Source organism: Oncorhynchus keta, chromosome 12 (assembly GCF_023373465.1).
Source record: "Oncorhynchus keta strain PuntledgeMale-10-30-2019 chromosome 12, Oket_V2, whole genome shotgun sequence".
In the NCBI taxonomy this organism is placed as follows: domain Eukaryota; kingdom Metazoa; phylum Chordata; class Actinopteri; order Salmoniformes; family Salmonidae; genus Oncorhynchus; species Oncorhynchus keta.
This window is the reverse complement of record NC_068432.1, coordinates 11,920,457-11,948,215: the sequence shown is the minus strand read 5'-3', so window position 1 is coordinate 11,948,215 and position 27,759 is coordinate 11,920,457. Positions and strand designations below refer to the sequence as shown.

The following is a 27,759-nucleotide window of genomic DNA, read 5'->3' as shown; positions in this document are numbered from 1 at the left end:
GACCCCCTTAGAAGAAGAATGGATCACATTTAATAACGAACTCATTGTGTCCCCCTGCGCCGCTCGAGCCGGATAGAGACTCACTCCAAAATGCAGCGGCATCTAATTGTACCGATTTGTTTTGCATCCTTTTTGAAGATCTGCACCGGGGCAGGTGAGTCGATATCAATGAATTGTGTTCGGAATTTAGAAGGAAAGGTATAATCTCTGTATAGGCTGTATATTAAATTAATCAGATTTGTGCATATTTTTCAATTGTCAACTGACACAAATAGGTGTTTAATACATTTGGGAGAATCGAAAAAAGCGTGATAAGTAAAAATGAGCTCATTGTAAATTCAAAACAAATTTAAAAACATTTTTTTGTTTATTTGCAGTTTAAATTAATCAAATACCCTGAAGTAAACATGCGACAATGTTCTCATTTCCTACCACTGAGTTGAAACTATCAGTGTCCTGCATATTACAGATCACATGAACTTGGTGAGGGGATCACTTTACATACATTGATAATTCTAGCCGATAAAGTTTATGCATGATCCACCTGCTCATTGTTACCCTCTGAAAGCATTTACATTGTTCTACCTTTACATTTGCATTTACATTGTTGATGTTGTATTGAGGGTTTAGATTCGTTTAATTAAACAGCAACACATCTACTTCTTATTTCCTATGATATATCAAAAGCTATCAAACATTGGCTATTATATTATGTACAAGTCGAAAAAATAAAACCGTAAATGTAATTGTTTGAAGTGAGTTGCAGCTGTTATATTTTTGTTATAGACTTCAAAAATGGCCTTTCATTTGGGAAGGTCCTGCTTTGGCATTTTATCCGGTGTCCTATTTGAATATTTATGAAATTGATAACACTTCGCTGGCTAATTTAATATAAATTTAAAAAATACGTTTGTAGTCTATATGTAGGCTACTAGCGTACCCTATGACCACTACTAGCTTTGAACATCAAAGACATGCTCATATTCCACGCACCGCACTATCATCACCCCAAACGCGTGCATAAAATTCTGCCTTGTCGATAAGAGTTTTCCCACGCATTTCACATGAGCATCACGGCATTGCTGGCAGGCTCTCGTTCCCCCTGACGAGGAAAGCACAGTGAGTTCAAGGACATAAAGTGAGAGTCTCTGCCTGTCAGCAAATCAATATGCCAAAGGTGCTGGCACTGAGGTGTCAAAATGGTGTCCGGTAGATTATTCTGGGCTACTATTAAAAGAAAACGAACTGAGAAGCCCATCATATCGTTTTTAGAATTGTATTTTGAAAAGGCTACGTTATATCAAGCAATCCCATTCATCTTCCACGTGCACCTGCATCATATGCGAAGTTCAACGCGAGCCAATGAGAGGAACGTGCGTGTTTGCCGCTGCAATCAACGAGACGCGGCACGAGCTCCAGGAATAAACAGGAATAAGCGCTGCGTAAAAACGTAAAATCTTTAACCCGGCGAACGCAGATATCCTACAGGCCTAGTTTCATTGATAAAATTACGACACAATCCATGATCTGTCTGTTTTCCCCAATGCTGAAACGGGTAATTCACAGGCTACACTGCATGCTCTGCAGATGTTGAAAACAGGTTGAAACTGGATACCATACCATTTGGATAAAGACTGCATTCACAAACGAAACTGATCATGCTACATTTGTTTTGCATCTGATAACAAGAGACCTAGAGCTTTTGAAATGCAAGAGAAAGGCCATAATGTATTATTCCAGTCCAGGCGCAATTTAGATTTTGGCCACTAGATGGCAGCAGTGTGTGTGCAAAGTTTTAGACTGATCCAATGAACCATTTTAATTTCTGTTTAAAAAAATGTAGCAAGACTGCCCAAATGTGCCTAATTGGTTTATTACTACATTTTCAAGTTAACTGTGCACTCTCCTCAAACCATAGCATGGTATTCTTTCACTGTAACAACTACTGTAAATTGGACAGTGGTTAACCAGAATTTAAGCTTATATCAAGCTTATAATTTAAGCTTATATCAGATATGTCTATGTCCTGGGAAATTTTCTTGTTACTTACAACCTCATGCTAATCGCATGAGCCTACGTTAGCTCAACCGTCCCGAGGTAAGGACACCGATCCTGTAGAGGTTTAAAATACCTGCGCACTGAATTCCCCCTGCTCTTCCAGGTGGTCGTTCCCTTTGCATTCCAAAAGACACACATGACCTCAGTGCACAATCACTTGGCCATGACATACCCATTTGCATTGTTGATTATTATGGCCCCTTTGAATTAGCACTATGTTCCAGTTTAGAGCAAGCTTCCTATATCGCGACGTCCCCCAAAGGTTAGCTCTCTAGCCCTCGCTATCTCCCTGCTTGCTAATTCGGCCTGCTAACGGTTAGCTTGTCTAGCCCGGGCCTACGAACTGTTAGCTTGTTAGCACAGGCCTGCTAACCATCTGGCTCACTGCGTTCTAAACACTCTGAACCCATTTACTTTCTATCTCTCTTTGATTTTTATTTTTTGTTTATACCTTCCGGAAACCTGCTTCACCCACTGTGATACGGAATCGCTATCACCTTTAATTTTTATTTTATTTTTATGACACACTCAAGAACCTCCAGACGCTAACCAGCTAACTAGCTACAAGCTATTTAGTCATTGTTAGTTTTTTTTTTTTTTTTTTTTTTTTTTTTTTAAACCTGGATAACACTCGCCAGCCCAGCTTCCCTGCCCATCCACCGCTGCCCCCTGGACACTGATCTCTTGGCTACATAGCTGACGCACGCTGGACTGTCCATTAATCACGGTACTCCATTCTGCTTGTTTGTTTTATCTGTCGACCCAGTTGCCTAGTCAACGCCATTTTACCTGCTGTTTGTTGTGCTAGCTGATTAGCCTCGCCTACTGTTTTTAGCTAGCTTTCCCAATTCAACACCTGTGATTACTGTATACCTCGCTGTATGTCTCTCCCAAATGTCAATATGCCTTGTATACTGTTGTTCAGGTTAGTTATCATTGTTTTAGTTCACAATGGAGCCCCTAGATCCACTCTGCATACCCCTGTTACCTCCTTTGTCCCACCCCCCACACATGCGGTGACCTCACCCATTACAACCAGCATGTCCAGAGATACAACCTCTCTCATCATCACCCAGTGCCTGGGCTTACCTCCGCTTACCCGCACCCCACCATACCCCTGTCTGCGCATTATGCCCTGAATATATTCTACCATGCCCAGAAACCTGCTCCTCTTATCCTCTGCCCCCAACGCTCTAGGCGACCAGTTTTGATAGCCTTTAGCCGCACCCTCATACTACTCCTTCTCTGTTCCCGGGTGATGTGGAGGTAAACCCAGGCCCTGCATGTCCCCAGGTACCCTCATTTGTTGACTTCTGTGATCGAAAAGTCTTGGTTTTTATGCATGTCAACATCAGAAGCCTCCTCCCTAAGTTTGTTTTACTCACTGCTTTAGCACACTCTGCTAACCCTGATGTCCTTGCCGTGTCTGAATCCTGGCTCAGGAAGGCCACCAAAAATTCAGAGATTTCCATACCCAACTATAACATCTTCCGTCAAGATAGAACTGCCAAAGGGGCGGAGTCGCAGTCTACTGCAGAGATAGCCTGCAAAGTAATGTCATACTTTCAGGTCCATACCCAAACAGTTTGAACTACTAATTTTGAAAATTACTCTCTCCAGAAACAAGTCTCTCACTGTTGCCGCCTGCTACCGACCCCGTCAGCTCCCAGCTGTGCCCTGGACACCATTTGTGAATTGATCGCCCCCATCTAGCTTCAGAGTTTGTCCTGTTAGGTGACCTAAACTGGGATATGCTTAACACCCCGGCAGTCCTACAATCTAAGCTAGATGCCCTTAATCTCACGCAAATCATCAAGGAACCCACCAGGTACAACCCTAACTCTGTAAACAAGGGCACCCTCATAGACGTCATCCTGACCAACTGGCCCTCCAAATATACCTCCGCTGTCTTCAACCAGGATCTCAGCGATCACTGCCTCATCGCCTGTATCCGCCACGGAGCCGCAGTCAAACGACCACCCCTCATCACTGTCAAACGCTCCCTAAAACACTTCTGTGAGCAGGCCTTTCTAATCGACCTGGCCCGTGTATCCTGGAAGGACATTGACCTCATCCCGTCAGTTGAGGATGCCTGGTCATTCTTTAAAAGTAACTTCCTCACCATTTTGGATAAGCATGCTCCGTTCAAAAATGCAGAACCAAGAACAGATACAGCCCTTGGTTCACCCCAGACCTGACTGCCCTCGACCAGCACAAAAACATCCTGTGGCGGACTGCAATAGCATCGAATAGCCCCCGTGATATGCAACTGTTCAGGGAAGTCAGGAACCAATACACGCAGTCAGTCAGGAAAGCTAAGGCCAGCTTCTTCAGGCAAAAGTTTGCATCCTGTAGCTCCAACTCCAAAAGTTCTGGGACACTATGAAGTCCATGGAGAACAAGAGCACCTCCTCTCAGCTGCCCACTGCACTGAGGCTAGGAAACACGGTCTCCACCGATAAATCCATGATTATCGAAAACTTCAATAAGCACTTCTCAACGGCTGGCCATGCCTTCCGCCTGGCTACTCCAACCTCGGCCAACAGCTCCGCCCCCCCGTAGTTCCTCACCCAAGCCTCTCCAGGTTCTCCTTTACCCAAATCCAGATAGCAGATGTTCTGAAAGAGCTGCAAAACCTGGACCCGTACAAATCAGCTGGGCTTGACAATCTGGACCCGCTATTTCTGAAACTATCTGCCGCCATTGTCGCAACCCCTATCACCAGCCTGTTCAACCTCTCTTTCATATCGTCTGAGATCCCCAAGGATTGGAAAGCTGCCGCAGTCATCCCCCTCTTCAAAGGAGGAGACACCCTGGACCCAAACTGCTATAGACCTATATCCATCCTGCCCTGCCTATCTAAGGTCTTCGAAAGCCAAGTCAACAAACAGGTCACTGACCATCTCGAATCCCACCGTACCTTCTCCGCTGTGCAATCTGGTTTCCGAGCCGGTCACGGGTGCACCTCAGCCACACTCAAGGTACTAAATGATATCATAACCGCCATCGATAAAAGACAGTACTGTGCAGCCGTCTTCATCGACCTCGCCAAGGCTTTCGACTCTGTCAATCACCAAATTCTTATCGGCAGACTCAACAGCCTCGGTTTTTCGGATGACTGCCTTGCCTGGTTCACCAATTACTTTGCAGACAGAGTTCAGTGTGTCAAATCAGAGGGCATGCTTCCGGTCCTCTGGCAGTCTCTATGGGGTGCCACAGGGTTCAATTCTCGGGCCGACTCTTTTCTCTGTATATATCAATGATGTTGCTCTTGCTGCGGGCGATTCCCTGATCCACCTCTACGCAGACGACACCATTCTATATACTTTCGGCCCGTCATTGGACACTGTGCTATCAAACCTCCAAACGAGCTTCAATGCCATACAGCACTCCTTCCGTGGCCTCCAACTGCTCTTAAACGCGAGTAAAACCAAATGCATGCTTTTCAACCGATCGCTGCCTGCACCTGCATGCCCGACTAGCATCACCACCCTGGATGGTTCCAACCTTGAATATGTGGACATCTATAAGTACCTAGGTGTCTGGCTAGACTGCAAACTCTCCTTCCAGACTCACATCAAACATCTCCAATCAAAAATCAAATCCAGAGTGCTTTCTATTCCGCAACAAAGCCTCCTTCACTCACGCTGCCAAGCTTACCCTAGTAAAACTGACTATCCTACCGATCCTCGACTTCGGCGATGTCATCTACAAAATGGCTTCCAACACTCTACTCAGCAAACTGGATGCAGTCTATCACAGTGCCATCCGTTTTGTCACTAAAGCACCTTATACCACCCACCACTGCGACTTGTATGCTCTAGTCGGCTGGCCCTCACTACATATTCGTCGCCAGACCCACTGGCTCCAGGTCATTTACAAGTCCATGCTAGGTAAAGCTCCGCCTTATCTCAGTTCACTGGTCACGATGGCAACACCCATCCGTAGCACGCGCTCCAGCAGGTGTATCTCACTGATCATCCCTAAAGCCAACACCTCATTTGGCCGCCTTTCGTTCCAGTACTCTGCTGCCTGTGACTGGAACGAATTGCAAAAATCGCTGAAGTTGGAGACTTTTATCTCCCTCACCAACTTCAAACATCAGCTATCCGAGCAGCTAACCGATCGCTGCAGCTGTACATAGTCTATAGGTAAATAGCTCACCCTTATTCACCTGCCTCATTCCCATACTGTTTTTATACTGTTTTTATTTATTTACTTTTCTGCTCTTTTGCACACCAATATCACCAATATCTCTACCTGTACATGCCCATCTGATCATTTATCACTCCAGTGTTAATCTGCAAAATTGTATTATTCGCCTACCTCCTCATGCCTTTTGCACACATTGTATATAGATTGCCCATTTTTTTCTACTGTGTTATTGACTAGTTAATTGTTTACTCCATGTGTAACTCTGTGTTGTCTGTTCACACTGCTATGCTTTATCTTGGCCAGGTCGCAGTTGCAAATGAGAACTTGTTCTCAACTAGCCTACCTGGTTAAATAAAGGTGAAATAAAAAATAAAAATAAAATAAAATAAATAAAATAACTTATATATTTTTTATTTCAGCTTTATTTAACCAGGTAGACCTACATACTATGTAAAATGTGGGGTGTTGTTGCGTAAGCCTACTCATAGAGAACACAATGACATACATCTCCTGAGATCTCTCTCACTGTCTTTTTTTAACATACAGTGCCTTGCGAAAGTATTCGGCCCCCTTGAACTTTGCGACCTTTTGCCACATTTCAGGCTTCAAACATAAAGATATAAAACTGTATTTTTTGGTGAAAAATCAACAACAAGTGGGACACAATCATGAAGTGGAACGACATTTATTGGATATTTCAAACAATCGAGAATCTGTGGAAAGAACTGAAAACTGCTGTTCACAAATGCTCTCCAGCTGTTTTGCAAGGAGGAATGGGAAAAAATTTCAGTCTCTCGATGTGCAAAACTGATAGAGACATACCCCAAGTGACTTACAGCTGTCATCGCAGCAAAAGGTGGCGCTACAAAGTATTAACTTAAGGGGGCTGAATAATTTTGCACGCCCAATTTTTCAGTTTTTGATTTGTTAAAAAAGTTTGAAATATCCAATAAATGTCGTTCCACTTCATGATTGTGTCCCACTTGTTGTTGATTCTTCACAAAAAATACAGATTTATATCTTTATGTTTGAAGCCTGAAATGTGGCAAAGGTCGCAAAGTTCAAGGGGGCCGAATACTTTCGCAAGGCACTGTACCTTAAAACCTCTTTGGGCTAGGGGGCAGTATTTTCACATCTGGATGAAAAGCGTGCACAAAGTAAACTGCCTGTAACTCAGGCCCAGAAGCTGCGGATATGCATATAATTGGTAGATTTGGATAGAAAACACTCTAAAGTTTCTAAAAATGTTAACATAATGTCGGTGAGTATAACATAACTGATATGGCAGGCCAAAACCCGAGGACAAATAAAACATTCCAATGGCTGTCATGGTTATTATGAGGCGGAATCCTCCCAGATTGCAGTTCCTAGGGCTTCCACTAGATGTCAAAAGTCTTTAGAAAGAGTTTCAGGCTTGTTTTTGGAAAAATTAGCTAGAATTTGTAGTTTTTCTAAGTGGCTCCCATTTTGGCTGTAGTGTTTTCATGCGCTTGGATGAGCGCGCATTCTTTGTTGTTTATCTCCGGTAAAGACAATAACGATTCTCCGTCTTAAATTTGATCATTTATTTACGTATTAGGGTACCTGAGGTTTGATTATAAACATTGTTTGACTTGTTTGGAGAAGTTTATTGGTAACGTTTGGGATTCATTTTGTATGCATTTTGAAGGACGGAAACCGGTGGATTATTGAATGAAGCGTGCCAGCTAAACTGAGTTTTTGGAGTTATAAAGAAGGTCTTTATCGAACAAAAGGACCATTTGTGATGTATCTTGGACCTTTTGGAGTGCCAACAGAAGAAGATCTTCAAAGGTAAGGCTTTTATTATATCGCTATTTCTGACTTTCGTGGTACACCTACCTGGTTGAAAAATGTTTTTCATGCTTTTGTATGCGGGGCGCTGTCCTCAGATGGTGTGCTTTCGCCGTAAAGCCTTTTTGAAATCTGAACATATCTGGGATCTTTAATTTTAGATCATGAAACATGGAGCTTTACATGTTGCGTTTATATATTTTTTCAGTGTGTATATATATATATATATATATATATATATATATATATATATATATATATATATAGTGCTTTCGGAAAGTATCCAGACCCCTTGACTTTTTCCACATTTTGTTACATTACAGCCTTATTCTAAAACTTATTAAACTGTTTTTTTCCCTCATCAATCGACACATAATATTCCATAATGTCAAAGCAAAAACAGGTTTTCAGACATTTTTGCTAATTTATATACAAAAATAAACTGAATTATCACATTCACTTAGGTATTCAAACCCTTTACTCGTTCTTTGTTGAAGCTTTTTCGCAGTGATTACAGCCAGTGTTCTTGGGTATGACGCTACAAGCTTGGCACACCTGTATTTGGGGAGTTTCTTCCATTCTTCTCTGCAGATCCTCTCAAGCTCTGTCAGGTTGGATGTGGAGCGTTGCTGCAAAGCTATTTCCAGGGCTCTCCAGTTATGTTTGATTGGGTTCAAGTCCGGGCTCTGGCTGGGTCACTGAAAGACATTCAGAGACTTGTCCCGAAGCCATTCCTGCATTGTCTTGACTGTGTGCTTAGGGTAGTTGTCCTGTTGGAAGGTGAAATTTTCACCCAAGTCTGAGGTCCTGAGCCCTCTTGAGCAGGCTTTCATCAAGGATCTCTCTGTACCTTGCTCCATTTATCTTTGCCTTGATCCTGACTACTCTCCCAGTCCCTGCTGCTGAAAAACACCCACACTGCACCGCCACAGCATGATGCTGCCACCACCATGCTTCACCGTAGGGATGGTGCCAGGTTTCCTCCAGACGTGACGCTTGGCATTCAGGCCAAAGAATTCAATCTTGGTTTCATCAGACCAGAGAATCGTGTTTCTCATGGTCTGAGAGTCTTTAGATGGCTTTTGGTGGGCTGCCATGTGCCTTTTACTGATGAGTGGCTTCCGTCTGGCCACTCTACCATTAAAAAAGTTCTCAAATCTCTACAGAGGAACTTTAGGGCTCTTTCGTGGTGACCATCAGGTTCATGGTCACCTCCCTGACCGAGGCCCTTCACCACAGATCGCTGTGTTCTTGGGGACCTTCAATTCTGCAGAAATGTTTTGGTACCGTTCCCCAGATCTGTGCCTTGACACAGTCCTGTCTGAACTCTACGGACAATTCCTTTGACCTCACTGGTTTTTGCTCTGACATGCTCTGTCAATTGTGGGACCTTATATAGACAGGTGTGTGCCTTTCCAAATCATGTCCAATCAATTGAATTTACCACAGGTGGACTCCAATCAATTGAATATACCACAGGTGGACTCCAATCAAGTTGTAGAAACATCTCAAGGACGATCAATGGAAACAGGATGCATCTGAGCTTAACTTCGAGTCTCATAGCAAAGGGTCTGAATACTTCTGTAAATAAGATATTTCTGTTTTTTATTTGTAATAAATGTATTTATTTATTTCTAAAAACTTTTCACTTTGTCAATATGTGGTATTGTGTGTAGGTTGCTGAGGATTTGTATTTATTTAATCAATTTTAGAGTAAGGCTGGTTGAGTGGAAAAAGTCAAAAACTTTCCAAAGCCACTGTAAACACATTAAAGTACACACACTTTAAGGGCCAATCGGCAGTTGAAACAATAACAAATGAAACAGGATGAACCTGAGCTTAATTTCGAGTCTCCGATCACAATTTGTGGATTGTTTACGTGCTACGTGCTACCGTTACTTTGCTATCTGACAACTTTACGGTTGTATATATATTTTAATTCCCTCGCTCTACTTTTTTCATTCAACTTTTTCACCCCTGACGCTTTATCTGGACATGGTTCTACACGGGTTCTACACAACCTCCACCATCCGAAGCTAAGTGGTCCTTGAAGTGTAGCAACGCATGAAACAGCATCTGTCGCACAGTCCACGCAGCTGGACAATTTTCTGGCTTCTGGAAGGAAATGCTGTAGGAATGCTCAACCGGTGTCGCTCATTCAGCCGACATAAACTTTCAACCTGTTCTCCCCATTAAGCAACGAGTTGGAGTCAGAGGCTGAGCCTTCCCTGGTCTCTCCTCCACCCGTTACGGGGTCTGAGACACCGAAGCCTCCCACCATTAGCTCTGACAAATTGAAAACCCTAGTCATTGGCGACTCCATTACCCGCAGCATTAGACTTTAAAAAATCATCCAGCGATCATACACTGTTTACCAGGGAGCAAGGCTACCGACGTCAAGGCTAGTCTGAAGATGGTGCTGGCTAAGTCTAAAACTGGCGAGTATAGGGATATTGTTATCCACATCGGCACCAACGATGTTAGGATGAAACAGTCCGAGGTCACCAAGCGCAACATAGCTTGTAAATCAGCTAGAAAGATGTGTCGGCATCGAGTAATTGTCTCTGGCCCCCTCCCAGTTAGGGGGAGTGATGAGCTCTACAGCAGAGTCTCACAACTGAATCGCTGGTTGAAAACTGATTTCTGCCCCTCGGGGGAGATAGAATTGGCCCTCTTTCTGGGACTCACCCACAAACAGGACCAAGCCTGGCCTGCTAAGGAGTGACGGACTCCATCCGAGCTGGAGGGGTTCTCTTATCTATGAACATAGACAGGGTTCTAACTCCTCTAGCTCCACAATGAGATAGGGTGCAGGCCAGGCAGCATGCTGTTAGCCAACCTTCCAGCATAGTGGAGTCTGTCACTAGCACAGTCAGTGTAAGTCAGCTCAGCTTTCCCCATTGAGACCGTGTTTGTGTCTCGATCTAGGTTGGGCAAAACTAAACGTGGCGGTGGTCGCCTTAGCAATCTCACTGGAATAAAGACCTTCTCCATTCCTGTCATTATTGAAAGAGATTGTGATATCTCACATCTCAAAATGGGGCTACTTACATGTTAGATCCCTCACTTCCAGGCAGTTATAGTCAATTAACTAATCACTGATCATAATCTTGATGTGATTGGCCTGACTGAAACATGGCTTAAGCCTGATGAATTTACTGTGTTAAATTAGGCCTCTCCTGGTTACACTAGTGACCATATCCCCCGGACATCTCGCAAAGGCGGAGGTGTTGCTAACATTTACAATACCAAATTTCAATTTACAAAATCAAAAGTGACTGCATTTTCGTCTTTTGAGTTTCCAGTCAAATCAAATCGAATTTTATTTGTCACATACACATGGTTAGCAGATGTTAATGCGAGTGTAGCGAAATGCTTGTGTTTCTAGTTCCGACAATGCAGTAATAACCAACGAGTAATTTAACCTAACAATTCCAAAACTACTACCTTATACACACAAGTGTAAAGGGATAAAGAATATGTACATACAGATATATGAATGAGTGATGGTACAGAACGGCATAGGCAAGATGCAGTAGTATATACATGAGTAATGTAGGGTATGTAAACAGTGGCATAGTTTAAAGTGGCTAGTGATACATGTATTATATAAAGATGCAGTAGATGATATAGAGTACAGTATATACATATACATATGAGATGAGTAATGTAGGGTATGTAAACATTATATTAAGTAGCATTGTTTAAAGTGGCTAGTGTTATATTTTTACTTTAATTTCCATCCATTTTCATTATTAAAGTGGCTGGAGTTGAGTCTGTGTTTTGGCAGCAGCCACTCAATGTTAGTGGTGGCTGTTTAACAGTCTGATAGAGGCTGTTTTTCAGTCTCTCGGTCCCTGCTTTGATGCACCTGTACTGACCTCGCCTTCTGGATGATAGCGGGGTGAACAGGCAGTGGCTCGGGTGGTTGTTGTCCTTGATGATCTTTATGGCCTTTCTGTGACATCTGGCGGTGTAGGTGTCCTGGAGGGCAGGTAGTTTGCCCCCGGTGATGCGTTGTGCAGACCTCACTACCCTCTGGAGAGCCTTACGGTTGTGGGCGGAGCAGTTGCCGTACCAGCCCGACAGGATGCTCTCGATCGTGCATCTGTAGAAGTTTGTGAGTGCTTTTGGTGACAAGCCGAATTTCTTCAGCGCTGCTGCGCCTTCTTCACGACGCTGTCTGTGTGGGTGGACCAATTAAATTTGTCCGTGATGTGTACACCCGAGGAACTTAAAACTTACTACCCTCTCCACTACTGTCCCATCGATGTGGATAGGGGGGTGCTCCCTCTGCTGTTTCCTGAAGTCCACAATCATCTCCTTTGTTTTGTTGACGTTGAAATCTATGCAGCCTACTCAATCACTTTTATAGGTACTGTTTACAGGCCTCCTGGACTGTATACAGCGTTCCTCACTGAGTTCCCTGAATTCCTATTGGACCTTGTAGTCATGACAAATAATATTCAAATTTTTGGTGACGTTAATATTCACATGGAAAAGTCCACAAACCCACTCCAAAAGGCTTTCGGAGCCATCATCGGCTCAATGGGTTTTGTCCAACATGTCTCCGTACCTACTCACTGCCACAGTCATTCTCTGGACATAGTTTTGTCCCGTGGAATAAATATTGTGGATCTTAATGTTTTTCCTCATAATCCTGGACTATCGGACCACCATGTTATTACGTTTAAATTCACAGCAAATAATCTGCTCAGACAACCAACCAAAGATCATCAAAAGCCATGCTATAAATTTTCGGACAACCCAAAGATTCCTAGATGCCCTTCCAGACTCCTTTCAACTACCCAAGGACGTCAGAGTACAAAAATCAGTTAACCACCTAACTGGGGAACTAAATGGTTAAGAAGGTCAACTGCCTGGTTAAATAAAGGTGAAATAAAAATGTAAAAAATCAAATGTAACGTTGCGTAAAACCGTAGATGCTGTCGCACCCCTGAAAACAAAAAACATTTGTCATAAAGACTAGCTCCCTGGTATACAGAAAATACCCGAGCCATGAAGCAAGCTCGCAGAAAATTGGAACGGAAAGATGCGACACCAAACTGGAAGTCTTCCGATTAGCTTGGAAAGACAGTACCAGGCAGTATCGAAGAGCCTTCACTGCTGCTCGATCATCCTATTTTTCCAACTTAATTGAGGAGAATAAGAACAATCCAAAATGTATTTTTGATACTGTCGCAAAGCTAACTAAAAATGAGCATTCCCCAAGAGAGGACTGCTTTCACTTCAGCAGTGATAAATTCATGAACTACTTTGACTAAAAGATCATGATCATTAGAAAGCAAATTACAGACTCCTCTTTAAATCTGCGTATTTCTCCAAAGCTCAGTTGTTCTGAGTCTGCACAACACTGCCAGGACCTAGGATCAATGGAGACACTCATTTTTTTTTAACACTATATCTCTTTACACATTGATGAAATAGTCATGGCCTCTAAACCTTCAAGCTGCATACTAGACCCTATTCCAACTATACTGAAAGAGCTGTGCTTGGCCCTCCTATGTTAAACATAATAAACGGCTCTCTATCCACCGGGTGTGTACCAAACTCACTAAAAGTGGCAGTAATAAAGCCTCTCTTGAAAAAGCCAAACCTTGACCCAGATAATACAAAAAATGATCAGCCTATATTGAATCTCCCATTCCTCTCACAATTTTTTGAAAAAGCTGTTGCGTAGCAACTCACTGCCTTCCTGAAGACAAACAATGTATATGAAATGCTTCAGTTTGGTTTTAGACCCCATCATGGCACTGAGACTGCACTCGTGAAGGTGGTAAATTACCTTTTAATAAATTACCTTTTAATGGCGTCAGACAAAGGCTATGCATCTGTCTTCGTGCTCCTAAACCTTAGTGCTGCTTTTGTTACCATCGATCACTGCATTCTTTTGGAGAGATTGGAAACCCAAATTGGTCTACACGATCAAGTTCTGGCCTGGTTTAGATCTTATCTGTCGGAAAGATATCAGTTTGTCTCTGTGGATGGTTTGTCCTCTGACAAATCAACTGTACATTTCGGTTTTCCTCAAGGTTCCATTTTAGGATTACTATTGTTTTCACTATATATTTTACCTCTTGGTGATATCATTTGGAAACTAAATTTTAAGTTTCACTGCTATGCGGACAGCTGTACATTTCGATGAAACATGGTGAAGCCCAAAAATTGCCCTCCCTGGAAGCCTGTGTTTCAGCCATAAGGAAGTGTATGGCGGCCAATGTTTTACTTTTAAACTTGGACATAACAGAGGTGCTAGTTCTAGGTCCCAAGAAACAAAGCGACCTTCTGTTGATGGTTGTAGAGTCGTCTCAAATAAAACTGTGAAGGACCTCGGCATTACTCAGGACCTTGATCTCTCTTTTGCCGAACATATCAAGAATATTTCAAGGACAGTTTTTTTCCATCTTCGTAACATTGCAAAAATCAGAAACTTTCTCTCCAAAAATGATCCCTGTATCCCTGCTTTTGTCACTACTAGATTAAACTACTGCAATGCTCTACTTTCATAAATACACTTAATTTAGTGCTAAACATGGCTGCTAGAATCTTGACTGGAACTAAAACATTTGTGGATAAGGAAGAGTGTTTTGAATACTGATGTAAACCATTCTGGTTATAACCTTTTTTCGGCAAGACAGATCTTCCAAAGGTGGGGGAGTGGAAATCTTTACCAAGAATCACCTTCAGTGTTCAGTTGTCTCCACCAAGTCTATCTCCAAACAATCTTATTCACTGGTTTTATATATTAAACATTCAAATAGCTCTTTGTTGACTGTTGCTGGGTGCTATCGCCCTCCATCAGCACCGGCCTGTACCCTACCTGCCCTCCTGGCCCCTTACACAAAATCTGATGCTTAAACCACCTGACCAAGTCCTAAAGCAATGGGACTCCCTAAATATTTCTCAGATTATTACCAATCCCACAAGGTATGACTCCAAACACCCAGAAAAGGCTACTCTCCACAATGTTATCCTCACAAATAATCCTGACAGGTATCAGTCTGGTGTTTTCTGTAATGACCTTAGTGATCACTGTTTAACAGCCTGTGTTCGTAATGGCTGCTCTGTAAAACTACCTGTCCTGATTTGTCATAGACGCTTGCTGAAAAACTTTAATGAGCAAGCCTTCCTTCATGAACTGGCCTCTGTAAAATGTTATAGAATCAGCTTGATCCCCTCTGTCGAGGATGCTTGGACCTTCTTTTTTGATATTTTCAGTGGTATTGTTAACAAACCCGCCCCACGTAAAGAAAATGAGAATTAAAAACAGGTTCAGCCCCTGGTTTGACCGTGATCTTGCAGAGTTACTCCACCTCAAGAATTGCATTTGGCGAAAGGCTCGGCACACGCATACTCAGGCAAATGAGAAATAAGTGCACTCAGGCTATCCGGCAGGCCAAAGGTAGAACTAGGTTCTGGAAAATGATTAAAGACCTGGAGAATAAACCCTCCTCCTCACAGCTGCCCATGTCCCTTAAAGTTGATTATGTGGTTGTTACTGACAAGAAGCACATGGCTGAGCTCTTTAAACACCACTTCATTAAGTCAGGATTCCTATTTGACTCAGTCATGCCTCCTTGCCCGTCCAACATTTCCTCATCTCCCACCCCTTCTAATGCAACTATCCCCGATGCTTCTCCCTCTTTTTCCCCTGCTACAAAGTTTCTCCCAGCAGGCAGTCACTGAGCCCGAGGTGAAACTTGACCCCAAAAAAACATCTGGGTCAGATGGTTTAGACCCTTTCTTCTTTAAGGTTGCTGTCCCTGTCATCGCCAGCCCATCTCCAACCTTTTAAACCTGTCTCTCCTTTCTGGGGAGGTTCCCACTGCTTGGAAGGCAGCCACGGTTCATCCTTTATTCAAAGGGGGAGATCAAGCTGATTCTAACTGTTATAAGCCTATTTCTATTTTGCCTGTTTATCAAAAGCGTTGGAAAAACTTGTCAATAGTCAACTGATTGGCTTGCCCTTGATTCTAAGCAATGTTGTGCTGCTATTGTTATTGACTTGGCCAAAGCTTTTGATACAGTAGACCATTCCATTATTGTGGGCCTGCTAAGGAGTATTGGTGTCTCTGAGGGGTCTTTGGCATGGTTTGCTCAGTACCTCTCTCAAAGAGTGCAGTGTATAAAGTCAGAAAATTTGCTTTCTCAGCCACTGCCTGTCACCAAGGGAGTACCAGTCTCAATCCTAGGCCCCACGCTCTTCTCAATTTACATCAACAACATAGCTCAGGCAGTAGAAAGCTCTCTCATCCATTTATATGCCGATGACACAGTCTTATACTCAGCTGGCCCCTCCCCAGATTTTGTGTTAAAGGGTAAAAAAAAAACATGTTTTGAGCAAAATATAAGTTTTTTTAGACACAAATTCAAGGAGTTGGCATTTCAAGGAGTTGGTCTGATGGGTGCACTCTGAGGTCATCGGCCTCCCCCCTTGTGTGCGGGAACAAAATAACAGCAATAGCGGACAAAACAGGAAAGGCCCCCCCCCCCCACTTGCGCCATGTCATGAGGATACCTGGACTGCCTATTTAGATTTGTTAAGTAAATCAGATGATAAATGAGGTGCTAGGGAACCTGAAGTAGGTCTTTAACAATGTATTACAGTCATAAAACAGATGGTGTAATTTGATTCTATTTTATGTATGGAGTATACTACTGACCATGTGGCTCCCTTATGTTTCTCCTGTTGTTCCAGATTGGTGCTACCAGTCCCAGCATACCTGTGCCACCCCTTGTAATGGTGATTTTGTTACACCGTGACTGAACTTTCCATGCAACACACTGCACTGACTTGGATCCTTTCTTACCTTTGTGTCACCGTCACAAGTTCAAGTTGTTAAAAGGAGGGAGTTGACAGTTACAGCCACAAATCCACTTCCTCTACACCCACCTATCCATCCATACCTGTCCCTCCCTAACCTCCCATTTAAACACTTACCCTTTCAAAACAGTTTTACTCAGACAAACATAAACTTGAACATTCCTTGTTTGGGGCTTGCGGTCAGAGCTTGATGGTGTACAGTATTTTCTCTCCTCACCGTTCTACAGGACCTGAGAAGTGGTACCATGCCAACAAAGACTGTGAAGGCAGAGCACAATCCCCCATCAACATCGTCCACAGGAAGACCCTACCAGATGAGCGCCTTACACCCTTCCAGTTCAGAAAATACCAGGATTCCTTCAGTGGCCTGATCAAAAACAATGGACACTCTGGTATGTTTAATTTAGGCCAGTCTATATAAAAGTTTGTGGTTAAAAACATACACTACCGGTCAAAAGTTTTAGAACACCTACTCATTCAAGGGTTTTTCTTAATTTTTACTATTTTATATATCGTAGAATAATAGTGAAGACATCAAAACTACGAAATAACACATGGAATCATGTAGTATTGGATAGAAAACACTCTTGACGTTTCTAAAACTGTTAAAATAATGTATGTGAGTATAACAGAACTGATATGGAAGGCTTTCGCCCCAAGGAGAATCCATCCGGATTTTTTATTTTTTAGGTGTCTGCCCATCCAAATCATTGCTTATGGGAAAATCAAAGGAATTACCTCCCAGATTGCAGTTCCTTGGGCTTCCACTAGATGTCAACAGTCTTTTGAAAGAGTTTCAGGCTTGTTTTTTGAAAAATTAGCTAGAATTTGTAGTTTTTCTAGGTGGCTCCCATTTTGACTGTAGTATTGTGGGGCGCGTGGATGAGAGCGCACACTTTGTTATTTATCTCAGGTAATGAACATACTATTCTCCGTCTTAAATTGTATTGTTTTATTTACCTATTAGGGTATCTGAGGATTGATTAGAAACATTGTTTGACTTGTTTGGATGAAGTTTATTGGTAACTTTAGATTTGTATGCATTTTGAACGAGGGAAACTGAATTACCAAATCAAGCGCGCCAACTAAACTGACTTTTTTGGGATATAAAGAAGGTCTTTATCGAACAAAAGGACCATTTGTTATGTGGCTGGGACCCTTGGGATTGCACACAGAGGAAGATCTTCAAAGGTAAGGGATTTATTTCATCGCTATTTCTGCCTCTGCTTGTTTGGAAAATGTTTGTAATGCTTTCGTATGAGGGGCGCTGTCCTCAGATAATCGCATGGTATGCTTTCGCCGTAAATCCCTTTTGAAATCTGACAAAGCGGCTGGATTAACAAGAAGTTACGCTTTTAAATGATGTAGGACACTTGTATTTTCATGAATGTTCAATATTACGATTTGTATTTGGCGTGCTCCGATTTCACCAGATGTTGTCGATTTTGATCCCGCTAGAGGGATTTTACGCACCAAGAGGTTACTGACCATTTCGAATCCCACCGTACCTTCTCCGCTATGCATTCTTGTTTCAGAGCTGGTCATGGGTACACCTCAGCCACGCTCAAGGTCCTAAAAGATATCATAACGGCCATCGATAAGAGACATTACTGTATTCATCGACCTGGCCAAGGTTTTCGACTATCAATCACCACATTCTTATCAGCATGCTCAAAAGCCTTGGTTTCTCACATTACTGCCTTGCCTGGTTCACCAACTACTTCTCAGATAGAGTTCAGTGTGTAAAATCGGAGGGCCTTTTGTCCGGACCTCTGGCAGTCTCTATGGGGGTGCCACAGGGTTCAATTCTCGGGCCGACTCTCTTCTCTGTATAAATCAATGATGTCGCTCTTGCTGCTGGTGATTCTTTGATCCACCTCTACGCAGACGACACCATTCTGTATACTTCTGGCCCTTCTTTGGACACTGTGTTAACTAACCTCCAGACGAGCTTCAATGCCATACAACTCTCCTTCCGTGGCCTCCAACTGCTATTAAATGCAAGTAAAACTAAATGCACGCTTTTCAACCGATCGCTGCCCGCACCTGCCCGCCTGTCCAGCATCACTACTCTAGACGGTTCTGATTTAGAATATGTGGACAGCTACAAATACCTATGTGTCTGGCTAGACTGTAAACTCTCCTTCCAGACTCACATTAAGCATCTCCAATCCAAAATTAAATCTAGAATTGGCTTCCTATTTTGCAACAAAACATCTTTCACTCATGCCAAACATACCCTCGTAAAACGGACCATCCTAACGATCCTCGACTTCGGCGATGACGCTACTCAACAAATTGGATGCAATCTATCACAGTGCCGTCCATTTTGTCACTAAAGCCCCATATACTACCCACCACTGTGACCTGTATGCTCTCATTGGCTGGCCCTCGCTTCATACTCTTCGCCAAACTCACTGGCTCCAGGTCATCTACAAGTCTTTGCTAGGTAAAGCCCCGCCTTATCTCAGCTCACTGGTCACCATAGGAGCACCCACCCATAGCACACACTCCAGGAGGTATATCTCACTGGTTACCCCCAGAGCCAATTCTTCCTTTGGCCGCCTCTCCTTCCAGTTCTCTGCTGCCAATGACTGGAGTGAACTGCAAAAATTGGAGACTCATATCTCCCTCACAAGCTTTAAGCACCAGCTGTCAGAGCAGCTCACAGATCACTGCACCTGTACATAGCTCATCCAACTACCTCATCCCCTTACTGTATTTATTTATTTATCTTGCTCCTTTGCACCCCAGTATCTCTACTTGCACATTCATCTTCTGCACATCAATCACTCCAGTGTTTAATTGGTATATTGTAATTACTTCGCCACCATGGTCTATTTATTGCCTTACCTCCCTTATCTTACCTAATTTGCACACACTGTATATATACTTTTTCTACTGTATTTTTGACTGTATGTTTGTTTATTCCATGTGTAACTCTGTGTTGTTGTATGTGTCGAACTGCTTTGCTTTATCTTGGCCAGGTTGCAGTTGTAAATGAGAACTTGTTCTCAACTCGCCTACCTGGTTAAAAAAAGGTGAAATAAAATTTAAAAAATGGTGTAAAAATGTGTACATTTAGAAATATGCCTTTAACCTGGAAATGTTTTAATGCAAAGAGAAAACATCCAGTCATTGACATCCCCACCTCCCCCCAAAAGCATGCAGTTTTCTATACATATATATATATATATATAAAGTTTTTTAGTCCTTTGTTGTCTGATTTCCACTGTGTCTTCCCCCTCAAGTTCAAGTGAATGTGCCTCACCAACCGTATGTGATTGGTGGAGACCTGGAGACGCCATATAAGGTAGTGCAGTTTCACCTGCACTGGGGAAAGAACGGAGGACCAGGGTCGGAACACACTATCGACGGAGAGCAGTACCCCATGGAGGTAATGTCATGTACAGTGCATTCAGAAACTATTCAGACCCCTTGCCTTTTAATTTACAGCCTTATTCTCAAATGTATCATATTGTTTTTTCCTCATCATCAATCTACACACAATACCCCATAATGACAAAACATAAACAAGTTTTCAGAAAAAACAGAAATATTGAATTTACATAAGTATTCAGACCCTTTACTCAGTAATTTGTTGAAGCACCTTTGGCAGCGATTTCAGACTCGAGTCTGCTTGGGTATGATGCTACAAGCTTTGGGGAGTTTCTCCCATTCTTCTCTGCAGACCGTCTCCAGAAATGTTCAATCAGGTTCAAGTCCGGGCTCTGGCTGGGCCACTCAAGGTCATTCATAGACTTGTCCCGAAACCATTCCTGCGTTGTCTGGGCTATGTGCTTATGGTTGTTGTCCTGTTGGCAGGTGAACCTTCGCCCCAGTCTGAGGTCCTGAGCAATCCGGAGTAGGTTTTCATCAAGGGTCTCTCTGTACTTTGTTTCGTTCATCTTTCACTTGATCCTGACAAGTCTCCCAGTCCCTGCTGCTGAAAAACATCCCCACATGATGCTTCCATCACCATGCTTCACCATACGGATGGTGCCATGTTTCCTCCAGACGTGACACTTGGCATTCAGGGCAAAGAGTTTAGTCTTGGTTTCATCAGACCAGAGAATCTTGTTTCACATTCCCTGAGAGTCTTTAGGTGCCTTTTGGCAAACTCCAAGTGGGCTGCCATGTGCCTTTTCCTGAGGAGTGGCTTCCATCTGGCCACTCTACAATGAAGGCCTGATTGGTGGAGTGCTGCAGAGATGGTTGTCCTTCTGGAAGGTTCTCCCATCTCCAAAGAGGAACTCTGAAGCTCTGTCAGAGTGACCATCGGGTTCTTGGTCACCTCCCCGAACAAGGACCTTCTCCCCCAATTGCTCAGTTTGGCTGGGCGGCCAGCTCTAGGAAGAGTCTTGGTGCCTCAACACAGTCCTGCCTCTGAGCTCTACGGACAATTAATTCGACCTCATGGCTACGTTTTTGCATAGACATGCACTGTCAACTGTTAAACCTTATATAGACAGGTGTGTGCCTTTCCAAATCAGGTCCAATTAATTTAATTTACCACAGTTGGACTCCAATCAAGTTGTAGAAACATCAAGGATGATCAATGGAAACAGGATGCACCTGAGCTCAATTTCGAATCTCATATGTAAATAAGGTATTTCTGTTTTTTATTTTTAATACATTTGCAAAAATGTCTAAAACCCTGTTTTTGCTTTGTAATAATGAGGTATTCTGTGTAGATTGATGAGGTAAAACTTTTTTTGTATCAACTTTAAAATAAGGCTGTATTGTAACAAAATGTGGAAATATTCAAGGAGTCTGAAAACTTTCCGAATGCACTGTAGGATGGCCATACGCATGCAAGCACACACACACACACACACACACACACACACACACACACACACACACACACACACACACACACACACACACACACACACACACACACACACACACACACACACACACACACACACACACACACACACACACACAATGGTTGTAACAGCAGAACAATATACGCACAGGTCATTGCACGCATTTATTTTGTAAACAAGTTTTGATTGTCATTTTCTCAAGGTCAATTAAACACAATCAAGTGAGAGTGAAAAGTTTTCTGCGATTTCTGTCATTGATAACAAATCCATAACCTGAGCCCAGATGGTGTTTAAATGCTACTATTGGGAATGGCTTGTGACATTATCTATAACACATTTCTATTGATACTCTTTTCTACAGCTGCATATTGTTCACATGAATGAGGAATACTCAACATTGGAAGATGCCCTGAAAGACCCTATAGGAGTTGCAGTCCTTGGATTTTTCTATGAGGTTAACATTTCATTATGTTTTTATTCATATTTGCTAAAACTCTTTGCCATACCCAGTCAATCTTTGACTTTGAATAGATATATCCATGGCAAGACTCAAAAGTGGAGGATAATGATATTACATTATATTATGCATGCATTATAGGACCATGCAATAACCCTAATGGAAATCTACTGTCTTTGTCTTGTATGTGATTTAGAATATTATGTAGGCATACGTATATTTATATGTTGAGATGTATGTAGATATGACTTCGGAAAGTATTCAGACCCCTTTGACTTTTTCCACATTTTGTTACATCACAGCTTTATTTAAAAATCGATTTCATAATTTTTTTTCCCTCAATCTACACACAATACCCCATAATGACAAAGTTTTTAGAAATGTTTGCACATTTTGTCAAAATAAAACAGAAATATCTTATTTACATACGTATTCAGACTGTTTGCTATGAAACTCGATATTGAGCTCAGGCTTATCCTGTTTCCATTGATCATCCTTGAGATGTTTCTACAACTTGATTGGAGTCCACCTGCGGTAATTTCAATTGAGTGGACATTATTTCGAAAGGCACACACCTGTTTATATAAGGTCCCACAGTTGACAGTGCATGTCAGAGCAAAAACCAAGCCATGAGGTCGAAGCAATTGTCCGTAGTGCTCTGAGACAGGGTTGTGTTGAGGCACAGATCTGGGGAACGGTACCAAAACATTTCTGCAGCATTGAAGTTCCCCAAGAACACAGTGACCTTCATCATTCTTAAATTTAAGATATTTAGAGCCACCAAGACTCTTTCTAGAGCTGGCCGCCTGACCAAACGGAGTATTCGGGGGATTAGAGCCTTGGTCAGGTAGGTGACCAAGAACCCGATGGTCACTCTGACAGAGCTCTAGAGTTCCTCTGTGGAGATAGGAGAACCTTCCAGAAGTACAACCATCTCTGCAGCACTCTACCAATCAGGCCTTAATGGTAGAGTGACCAGACGTAAGCAACTCCTCAGGAAAAGGCACGTGACAGCCCACTTGGAGTTAGCCAAAAGGCACCTAAAGACTCTCAGACCATGAGAAACAAGATTATTTGGTCTGATGAAACCAAGATTGAACTATTTGGCCTGAAAGCCAAGCCTCACATCTGGAGGAAACCTGGCACCATCCCTACGGTGAAGCATGGTGGTGGCAGCATCCCCATGCAACATGAAAGAGCTTGAGAGGATCTGCAGAGAAGAATGGGAGAAACTCCCCAAATACAGGTATGACAAGCTTGTTGTGTCATACCCAAGAATACTCAATGCTGTAATCGTTGCCTAAGGTGTTTCAACATAGTACATAGTACATAGTAAAGGGTCTGAATATTTGTGTAAATGTGATATTTTTTATAAATTAGCAACATTTTCAAAAATATATATATTTTTCATTATGGGGTGTTGTGTGTAGATTGATGAGTAAAAAATAACAATTTAATACATTTTTGAACAAGGCTGTAAAGTAACAAAATGTGTAAAAAGTCAAGGTGTCTGAATACTTTCCAAAGGCACTGTACATGTATGTGTCATGATTCTTATTTCGTATCGTTTTCAGGAATCCCTCAGTGCCAACAGAAAATATGACCCCGTTGTAAGAGCCCTCCAGCGCATCATGACGACTGGTGAATAAATGTCATAACTAATGCTTCCTCTAGCAACCGTATGTGTTATTCAGATCCATCTTGCTAACAATATGACATGTCTCATAAATTTGATTTACAAAATTGCATACACAGCTTCACTCACAGCTGAGACACTGAAATGAGAATCTGCTAAGATTGATGTATCTTTGTACATGTAATACATAAATCATTCTGTGTATTTTAGTTCCTGTGTGGCAGATACTGTTCATACATACAGTAGTTTAATTTTGTTGATGCGCAACGATCAACAAGAAAGGCTGAGGTGATCAGATGTCTTCCCTCATTTCTTCAATGTTTTCCTCTGTGTCTTGCCCTATCAGCCCCAAGAGGCCAACGTTTTCACGAATACATGCTACGATGAATGTAACTTTGTACAGTATGTAACCTGTGCACTGCAGAAATCATTTGTCTCAATTGGTTCTGTTTCTCCCACATTCCGTTTGTCTGCAGGTACCCAACACCAATGTTTTGCTAAGATGAATATAACTTCAGTGTAGCAAATACAATTTGTCTGTTTGTTTCATTGCTCAAAATTTCTCAATGTACGGGCTGTTTTGTTGCAGGTGCTAATACAACTCTGGTGTCAGTTTCTCTGGAACAGCTGATTCCTCCCCAGCAGAACCTAAGCAACTACTACCGTTACAAGGGCTCTCTCACCACCCCCGGCTGTACCGAGTCTGTGATCTGGACTGTGTTCGAGAAGCCCATCCCTCTCAGCAGAGACCAGGTAGAGCAGCTCGTTAACCCATCATCTTGCTGGCCAGTGGTGTAAAAGTAAAAATAGGTCAAGTAAAAATACTTTGAAGTACTACTTAAGAAGTTTTTGGGGGGTATCTGTACTTTACTGAAGTATTTACATTTTGACTACTTTTACTCCACTACATTCCTAAAGAAAATGTGTACTTTTTAACTCCCATACATTTTCCCTGACACCCAAAAGTTCTCGTTCCATTTCGAATGCTCAGACAGGACAGCAGGTAAATTCACACACTTATCAACACATTGTCATCCCTACAGCCTTTGAAGGGATGACTCACTAATCATCCCAACAAAAATGACTCACGAAACACAAACACTGTGTTTGTAATTTATGTTTGCGTGTGAACCTGGCTATCTGTAAATAAAAGAAATACAAGAAAATCGTGATGTCTGGTTTGCTTAATATAAGGAATTTGATTGATAACATTTACTTACACTTTTGACTTTATCTCAAATATGACAATTCCGTACTTTTTCTACCACTGTACTTTTAATTACATTTTAAACCAGATACTTTTAGACTTTTACTCAAGTAATATTTTATTGGGTGACTTTCACTTTTCCTTGAGTCATTTTCTATTAAGGTATCTTTACTTTTACTCAAGTATGACAACTGGGTACTTTTCCCACCACTGTTTGTACATTATGAAACACCCTGGAAGCAGAGAAGTTATGTGGTAGAGAGCCGAGCATTCTGTCTGTCTAAAAATACTTCTGTGAAGAGAGTCTGTTTGTCTGGCTTTGAGTAATTGAACAAAACGCACCAGTAGATACACTGTGTTCATTTTATATGATACTTATTGTTACTTTTAATATCAACTGCATCTCAGTGACCTTTGTGCCTGTCTGTTCTTTCCATCTTCGAGCTGCGGGTGTTCTCAGACCTCCAGTTTAAGGATGGCAAGCCTATGGTGGGCACATTCCGGCCGGTGCAGCCCCTCAATGGCCGCGTGGTGTACCGGTCGGGAGGCGCTGTGGTAGTGGCCAGCACTGCAATCCTCTTGGCCTCCGTCACCATGGCGATGGGATTATCACAGCCCAACTAGAAGAAGGAAGGCCTTCTGAGCGAGCCGCACCACGACATGCATGAACACAATGAGTTCTCAAAACCAAAAACCAAACAACCAACTGACAAAGTACAGCACCAACCAACAGCCATGCCCTAAACATTCAGCCTGAAAACCAACATGCCCCAGGCCCTTACGATACATCATAGTGATTCATGAGTTCTGTAGCTCAAGTTCTGAAGTTCACAAGTCCTACAGTCCATAGGTTCAACCTCCCTCCCTGTCCAATGTCAGATCAATTTAGAGTCCTCAGCCTAAAATTACAATACAAAATGTGAGGAGCCTCTGCTCAGTGCTCAGGTCGTTGGGTCACTGCACTAGAGTCTAAACATAGACGTCAATAAATCCATGACCTGGTTGGTATTAGACTGGCACGTGACCATGTTCTTAGAACGGAATGTGTGAATGGTGGGTCATAGCTAATAATAGATAGCACTCATAAATACTCTCCAGTTCAAACCGAGGAGAGGAGGAGAGATGCCATGGCCTTGCCTTTCCCTCTGCAACTCCTATTTCCACCACCACTGTCAGGAGTCAGGTGGGGATTCTATGCCACCCACCACGGGCTGGGCAAATTATCTGAGGGGTGAGGGGAACGGAGGTCCCCTAGCTCCAGGTGAATCACCCACCATAGGGTAATAGAAGGGCACAGGCTGATGACAATCACAACGGACCATGAGGTTCTGTGTGTTACCGAGGTAAGAGGCTGAACTGTCCCTGTCCCGACTCCCAGATCCCCAGTCACACATGAGTTCCACGAGGAGGAGATGGAGGATAATGATGATGATGCAGTGATGGGGCGAAGAGCTGATAGGTCATGAGGCAAGTGACAGGGGGATTCAGAAGACTCCGTTTCTAGAAGCTAAACACAGCAGCATTTAAGATAACTAACTCATTCATTCATTAATAAATAGATGAATCAATTGATTTGAAAAATGGACTCATTGATTGATCCTTATTGAACTGTTGTCATTACAGTGTTCTGACCAATTATCCATATCAAATGTTTAGCATTGATCTGCATGTTCTCTCATGCTGGAATCTTGCTGTAACAGAACTACAGTAAAGTACCATACAGACTGTACAACTGTAGCACAGCCTTCCACCCAGCCACCATGGACACTTCAGTAACGTTATACTCCTTCTCCACCAGCTAGGCCAACTAAACTGTCTCAGGTTCATCTTTGCGAACATGCGACTTGTGTTCATGGCTTGTATTGCAGGGTCTCGGATGCATTGAATTATACCCACTGTGAATTATTACTACATTCAATATTTTGACTTCTCATTTTATTTATTCACATGGCTTCTATCTAACTAATTCAAGCAAGAGATTTGTGAGTTTCTTGTGAATAAGACAAGATTGAAGTGGGATTATATTAGAAATATTCCATTGTTTCATAACGCACCAATGTTATATTTCTATACTCTGACATTTGTACACATGTATTTATGTACTGTATGTGTCACGCCTGCTCCCGCTTCCCCTCTCTGGCGCTCGAGGGCACCAGACTGTCCTTCAATACGCACACCTGTCACCATCATTACGCGCATCAGCACTCACTGGACTCACCTGGACTCCTTTACTTTGTTGATTGCCCCTCTATATCTGTCTGCTCCTCAGTTTGTTCCCGTGTCAGCATTGATGTCGTTACGTTTTCCTCTGTCCAGATGCTGTCCTTGTTTGTTTCTTGTCTATTATCCATTAAATGTTCACTCCCTGCACTTGCTTCTCGTCTCCCAGCATCGGTCCTTATGTGTATATTGACATATAAAGACACACTGTTGATATTATTTATATATAGCTAGGTATTTAAAAGTTTATATATCGACATCTATCAGAAAGAAGAACCAACCCAAAAAAGTTTCATTGACTGCATTATCAAGTGGTTTCTGACCAATTCAAAATACCTGTACTCTTGGAATGATCTATGTTGACGTTCAAAATTATTGAATAGTTTTGTTTGTTTATTTGTAATGCTTGAAAATGTTATAAGTGATATGGAGAATGTGTTCCGATTGAACAATAAACTACTGACATGCCTTTTCAATGCTTTGGTCTGTCTGGTTCATTGTCAAATTGTTCATTGTTCGACGAGCAGGTGTCCA

The 27,759-nt window shown here is 42.4% G+C and overlaps 1 protein-coding gene across 2 annotated transcripts; it reads left to right on the top strand.

Moving 5' to 3' along the window:
• The first annotated feature begins 27 nt into the window (after positions 1-27).
• LOC118391002 (carbonic anhydrase 4) lies at positions 28-27,701 on the top strand. Of its 2 annotated transcripts, XM_035781897.2 has the most exons (8): positions 28-154; positions 16,745-16,789; positions 17,098-17,262; positions 20,122-20,267; positions 22,067-22,159; positions 23,737-23,803; positions 24,388-24,551; positions 25,450-27,701. In XM_035781897.2, the coding sequence occupies exons 1-8, from the start codon at positions 91-93 to the stop codon at positions 25,627-25,629; spliced, it is 924 nt and encodes a 307-aa protein (XP_035637790.1). In that variant the 5' UTR covers positions 28-90; the 3' UTR covers positions 25,630-27,701. The 2 variants fall into 2 exon arrangements, with proteins under 2 accessions (XP_035637790.1, XP_035637791.1); XM_035781898.2 differs by lacking the exon at positions 22,067-22,159.
• The last annotated feature ends 58 nt before the right edge of the window (positions 27,702-27,759 follow it).